The sequence below is a fragment of the Lygodium microphyllum genome, chromosome 12 (assembly GCF_053477565.2).
Source record: "Lygodium microphyllum isolate KBCC chromosome 12, Lygodium_microphyllum_v1.1.10, whole genome shotgun sequence".
Classification (NCBI taxonomy): domain Eukaryota; kingdom Viridiplantae; phylum Streptophyta; class Polypodiopsida; order Schizaeales; family Lygodiaceae; genus Lygodium; species Lygodium microphyllum.
In genome coordinates, this window is record NC_141146.1 from 53,863,253 (window position 1) to 53,870,026 (window position 6,774).

The 6,774-nt window shown below is 39.7% G+C and overlaps 1 protein-coding gene across 1 annotated transcript; it reads left to right on the plus strand.

Moving 5' to 3' along the window:
• Positions 1–680: 680 nt before the first annotated feature.
• On the plus strand, positions 681–4,345 carry LOC148027776 (uncharacterized). Its single transcript, XM_087689479.1, has 2 exons — positions 681–1,036; positions 1,129–4,345. Exons 1-2 carry the CDS (start codon positions 893–895, stop codon positions 3,073–3,075), a joined length of 2,091 nt encoding a protein of 696 aa, XP_087545605.1. The 5' UTR covers positions 681–892; the 3' UTR covers positions 3,076–4,345.
• The last annotated feature ends 2,429 nt before the right edge of the window (positions 4,346–6,774 follow it).

Genomic DNA, 6,774 nt, shown 5'->3' on the forward strand with positions numbered 1-6,774 from the left:
ACATAAACACATGTACACTCGCATACATCTAAACATATATATGAGTGAGAAGAAATGGAGAGAGAAATCATAAAGGAGAGAGAATGAAAACACAAGTAAAAATACACACTTATAAACATGCACACACCCCACATATATAGATACATACATCCACACAATAATATTTACATGTACATATATGCAATGCATACACGCATGTGTATACACATACACACATGCATACATAACATGCACACGTATGAGATGAAGAATGATGATAGATATGAGAAAGAAAAAGAAAGGAGAACAAATAAAAATGATGAGAGCAAGAAAGATGACACACATTTATGAGACCGCACAAATAGACACGCGTATTCAACACACACACACACACACACACACACACACACACACACACACACATATACACATATATATGCACAAGCATACATACACGCATATATATGTGTATATGTGTGCCAAAGATTTCGAAGTTTGGATTATGTTCCTTTTATCAACCTCCCATGAACCCTCTTGCCACATGAAACACGCTTTTGAACCCCAGTGCAAAGCATCGGATGAACATTAGCGTGAAACGGCAGTAGAATCTAGGTGTGTAGAGTGCCAAGTGTATATAAATCACACATACATAGACAATTGGCCTTTTTGTAACTCAGCCACCTGCGAACCTTCTTGCTACATGAAATGTGCATTAGGCTGCAAAGTCCCACGATTATTAAGACCGGTCCTTCCAACCCCCGGAAACCTCAAAAGAACATAGTGACACTAGGTAGAATTACACAAGTTAGTATGATCCCTCTAAGGTTCTCTGAACGTACATGGTGCAGGTGGTGCAAAAACCTGTGTGATTTAGGGTTTTGGGAGTCTTGGTGAAGCTCTGAGGATCGGGGAGATGCAGCTGCGCAGGCCTGTCGGGCGTCTATTACTGCTGCTGGGACGCCGTAACTGCAAGGGCAACGTGCTGCTTGGAGAATGCATGGTGGCAAAGTTTATCTCCTCTCACATGCCTCGTACTGTGCCGTCCTTCCACATAAAGGTGAGAACAACATCTTCCATAGCAATACACTCTGTTCCTCATTTCCTTATCTTCTTAACATTGCGAAAACATTATGAACTTCCTGCTTCTAGCAAGCGGGGCTTTCTATCTCCCATAGAGCTCTCAGCAGCTTGGGGAATGAGGTCCCTGACACCGTTGACATGGAAGACTCGAGTGAGAATGCTGTAACAGTGGATGGAAGGCCGTCTGCTTCGGATTTTCATAGTATCGTTCGAGTGTGTGAAATTTTAGAGGGAAATGCCTGGGGAGACGAGGTGATCGCACGCCTGAAAGCTCTAGATTTCCCTTTCAATTCTTCCGTTGTTGTTAATGTCTTAAGAGCGCTCTCCTCTCCTTTGGTTGCTGTGGAGTTCTTCAACTGGCTGACGCTCACAGGCTTCGAGCAAGATGTACACACATACGGAACTGCCATTAATGTGCTGGGAGCTGCAGGGCTTCTGGAAAAGATGCAAGGACTGGCTGAGGAGATGCGGAGATCAGCACTAATGCTGGATGCTGATTTGTATGAGAAAATGGTGTTTTGGTCTTCTAAACATGGCGATGCATCTCGGGCATCTTTTTTCTGTGATAAGATGAAGGAGGATGGGTATTCTATGTCTGTTTCTACTTATACCAGTATGTTTGATCTTCAAGTGAGAGAAGAGAAATACGAGGAAGCTGTGACTGTGTACCTCCAAATGGTTGAGGAAGGTATTTCGCCAAATTCTCAAACTCTTGCTTCGCTTACACACAGTCTGTTAGATGCAGGTAAGCTAGAAGCAGCAACATCTGTCTTCACTTATTTAACAAGGCTGAAGATCAAACCCTCCAAGGAAACGTTGGCTTCTCTGATGGCAGCCTGTGCCAAGGTTGGTAATCTGGCCATGCTTCATGAATTTGGAGAGAATGTGCGAAAATTCTATGCATATCCTGGCCGAGTTTTCTGCAATATGCTGGCTTCCTTACACAGAGAACGTCGTAAAGAGGCAGAAGTTTTAGCAGCAGAGCTATGGCCCGACTTGTCTGCTGAAGAGAGGTTGCTCAGGATTGACAATTCTGGTAATGTTTCAGTTTGTCAACCAGCTGTTAAGACTGATCTCTTGGAAGAACTCGGACACTTAGAGTTATCTGACACGAAAGTCCGCATCTCTCTTCCACAAGTTGCACATTTTCTTGAAACAGAAGGTTTCAAGGAGTTTGATCAGCTAAATGTGCACTGGACCAGTGGCAATGTACATTCTATCTTGGAGCTGCTTGAAAGTCCTGGGGTAGCATGGGAACTTTTCCGACATTTGAAGGCTAAATCTGAATTCAAGCACGACCTGCGTAATGAGATCTATATGCTGCATAGACTGGCAAGAGCTTCCCAATTTTCTGCATTCAAAGAGCTTCTTTGTGACATCCAGTCCAGAGGTCAGCAGCTATCATTGGAGACATTGAATGCTTTCATTAAGGACTTTGGAGTGACCAAAAACTCCAAAGCTGCATTGTGGATCTTTAATTACCTTAAGAAATCAAATTTACAAGCTGATGAGGTGACCTTCAATAATTTAGTTCAAGCTTTGGCAAGGGACGGGAATCCAGATAAGGCACTTGATTTGTCTATTGTGATGCAAGATCTAGATATTGTTCCAGACATTGAGACTTATACGTCAGTTATTCACTCCCTGGGGCTAGCAGGAAGATCTGATGATACTTGGCCTGTTTATCAAAGAATGCTTTCTGCTGGTTGCAAACCGAATACAAATACCTATACTGTTTTACTGAGTGTCATGGATGTTGTTGGTGATACTGGCTTTGCTGCCAAGTTGTTCAAGGAGATGACTCAAAATGGAGTGGAACCTTCAGAAGCTACTTTAGGCATTATGGCAAATCTATGGCAAAAAGCTGGCAATCTTGTAGAAGCCCAGAAGCTCGAAACACAGAGGAAGTTTTTATTCTCCAAGAAGCGGGAAGAGTTTTCGCAGAAGATTTATGAAGTTCTTATTGAAGGCCTGATAGAGCAAGACAGGTCTCCTTCACTTCTGTGTTTAGCTTGAATGAAACGCTGTAGGGCCAAGTTCCTCATTGGATGCCCCAGGTGTACTGCCTGAAAGTTTCATAAGCTGCAGGTCCAGAGCATGCAATGTTCTTCTTGAGAGAGCATTACAGTTATTTATCATTTTTGTCCAACTTGAGAAGCACCATGCTGGATCTAGCCTTGCACAACTTTTGGAGTTCCAAGAAGCGCAGTCAAGTTTTCAACTGTTGTCAGTTGTTTAGGAAGACATACACTGGCGCTTATGAACCAGACTGATATAGATGAGCAGAATGCATTGCTCTTGCATAGCGAATTTCAAGTGTATTCAAAGGTTTGAAATTTTTTTTTTCGCTTGGATTAAAAATGGTTGAAATTAAAGAAATTATCATTGTGGGTTTTATTGTACAGGCTGGGGCCAGGTTACAGGTAGTCCGTCTTAGTTTCCTTAGAAAACATGAATGCTGCTTGAGAATACTTTTTTTGGCATCTCTTTGATATGAATTAATGGGAGAGTACTATTCGCTTTCAACCATGGAAGCCATGATTATTGATTTACTATAGTCCATGAAGCTGCTATTTGATGGTTATGCTCAAAGTCTGGCTAATGTGCATGTGAAGTGGATACCAATGTGGTTGCAGGAATTAGTACTTGGATAAATCTCTACAATAGTCGGTAATACAAGTTAGGGTCTAAATCAACTGGGACCCTTGTGATTTGGCTTATCGAGGTGGTAAATAATGCCTAGATAAGCACAAGCACAGCTAAACCAACTTATAGCTGCCATTTCAAGTTGAATTGGCTGTATTTCTAATGTATAAAGAGTGTTGGCTCTACAAGGGTGCAAGAAAATGTGGCATATGAGCAAGGAGCACATGGTCATCATTTTATGCAGTGAGGATTATATCAAGCTTTTCAGTATTTCAGATTAAAAATTTGGACATCTTCAATGATGGCAATATTGAGGTCAAGCCCCTCTCGACAACTTTAGTAGGTGGAGAATTTTTGTTGAAGGTGCAGGTTTCAATGCATGATACCTTGGCTTTGACAGAGGCAACAAATTATCTTGAACTAAAATGGCTTAGGGTCCCCATAGAATATCTAATATTGCTATAGGCATATTGATTAATGGTTCTGTGTAGTTGTAGATTTTTGGTCTGCACCCAAAGCTAGGACATTACCGATAGTATTGGGATTTCCTCAGTTTTTGTTAAGTGCAAGGTATTTTCTGCACCTGTAATTGATTTAATGATTCTATTGGGCCTTTCTGTGAAATGGTTCAATGCTTGCCTTTCAAATATTTGTGTAGACAATATTTAGCTTCATTTCTTTGCAAATGACGATGCAACATGCTGGAGGAAGATGGTGTTGAGATTTAAGTTTGGCTGTCAACATTTGAGAGGGAAAATGCACCAGTGGTCTTCATGCAGGCTGAGTGGTAAGGTGGTGGTAACCAAGTACAAGATTTAATCAATGATAGTTTCTAATGCTTTAAACTTCTTGGTCTCCCAAAAAGCTTGGGACACATGCACGTGTGTGCTCTCTTGCTACATCTCTCTACTTAATAATAATCGTGCCTCGGCCTGCATTGCTAGGTCTCAAAGCTCACTAAATTAATTTTTCTTGCATGCCTTGTTGCAATTTGATTTATACCAATGAACCACATTCCCCTCCTAGTGCCCCTTTATTTCCCCCACCAAAACCATCCAAAAAAAACTTGCTCTTTTTCTCTCTCTCTCTCTCTAGCCCTTTGTTTTCAAAGAATTGTGAAGAATACATGAGAAGTCAACTCGTCACATTATTCAGTTCATTGTTTCCAAAGAATTGTGAAAAATGCACAAGTAAACTTTGCCACAAAATACATTAAATTGTAAATTATCTATACATTGCTAGTTGAGGAGAGGGAATAGTTAGTCTATTTGATGCTTGTCTTGTACATTTATGTCATTATGGGAATGTATCTTTTGGAAAGACAATGAGAAATATACACGTATACATTTGCTCATTATTATTCATATTGGTACATGAATTTTGTATCATTTTCTTGAAGTTTATTTACTATTTACTATCATTTTTTGATTTAGTAAAATGGGGCTTGAACTATGGATTCTTATGAGAATTCACCCTATTTTGTATTGGTAGTGGTTCTTATTTGTGCTATATGTTAAAAAAGCCTATACACCTTGGCGATCCTACCATGTCAGTACAATGGAAGCTTTGGTCAATACACCTTAGCGATCCCAACATGTTAGTACAATCGAAGTTTTTGGTCAATATTTAATAAGGTTTTAGTCGTGTCTAGATCATTCAAGTTTCATCTTCAATTGTGAAGTATTTGTTCATGAAAGAAGTAATGGCAATAGAAGGGACGTAGTTTGTTGAGGAGCAATAGGAGATGGGAGTGAAGCAGAGAGGAATTCTATAAGCAACTAGAGAGAATTAGAATAAATAAGAGAAGGCATCCCGTCATATATTGCGTTAAGACATAGAGGCAATCATATATTGTGTTAAGACATAGAGGCAATCACCACCAACCATCTTGCTATGTTAAAAAAAGCCTATACACCTTGGCGATCCTACCATGTCAGTACAATGGAAGCTTTGGTCAATACACCTTAGCGATCCCAACATGTTAGTACAATCGAAGTTTTTGGTCAATATTTAATAAGGTTTTAGTCGTGTCTAGATCATTCAAGTTTCATCTTCAATTGTGAAGTATTTGTTCATGAAAGAAGTAATGGCAATAGAAGGGACGTAGTTTGTTGAGGAGCAATAGGAGATGGGAGTGAAGCAGAGAGGAATTCTATAAGCAACTAGAGAGAATTAGAATAAATAAGAGAAGGCATCCCGTCATATATTGCGTTAAGACATAGAGGCAATCATATATTGTGTTAAGACATAGAGGCAATCACCACCAACCATCTTGCTAGCATCATGCGATAGCCTTGGAAATAAATAAACATAAACAATAGAGTAGCAGCCCACATTGCAATGTTCTCCTTGGCCAACTAACACATCTCCTTTAGCACCTATATTGTAGCATCATGGCCAGTAAAAAGACGTGAGAGGAGGTAACAACCCTTTGGTCCATTGTAGTATGCTAGAGTGCATACTATAGATCAATCATATAGTTTGCAATAGTAGCATCTCTTACGGTACATCAAACAAATAAAAGCTATAATTTGGGGAGGGAATCCCAATAAATGACATGCAATTCCATCTGACAGAGAACATGAGCATTAATTGCTAACACAGTTTCCAAGATTAAGTTCATGCATGCTCTCTTATGTTCTAGATATCTATGCATGCCCTCTTATGTTCTAGATATCTTTGGGCATCCATAAAGACACCACCAAAAGGAATCTATGCAATAGAAAGCTACCATTTTTCATCTTCTCTTAGTAGTGAATCACTTTTTTGTACTCGAATTAGAGTTTGGCCAATGTATTAGAATTTGGTGTGTTTGAAACTAATAGGATCATCTTGGGTAAGATAAAACAATACTAAGAGATTAATAATACTGAATAATCTTTAGCATGGGAACACTTGAAGAGTGCATGTGAGACATGAGAGCAACCAATCATACAATTAACACAATACCTAACACAAGGCTCTCTACCTCTTCTTATAGAGACTTATTACATGTAAGCATTGCGTGTGACACTTGTTGCATTGTGCTTGGTAGATAGATGGTAGGGAACTAATCTATTTAGTGTTATA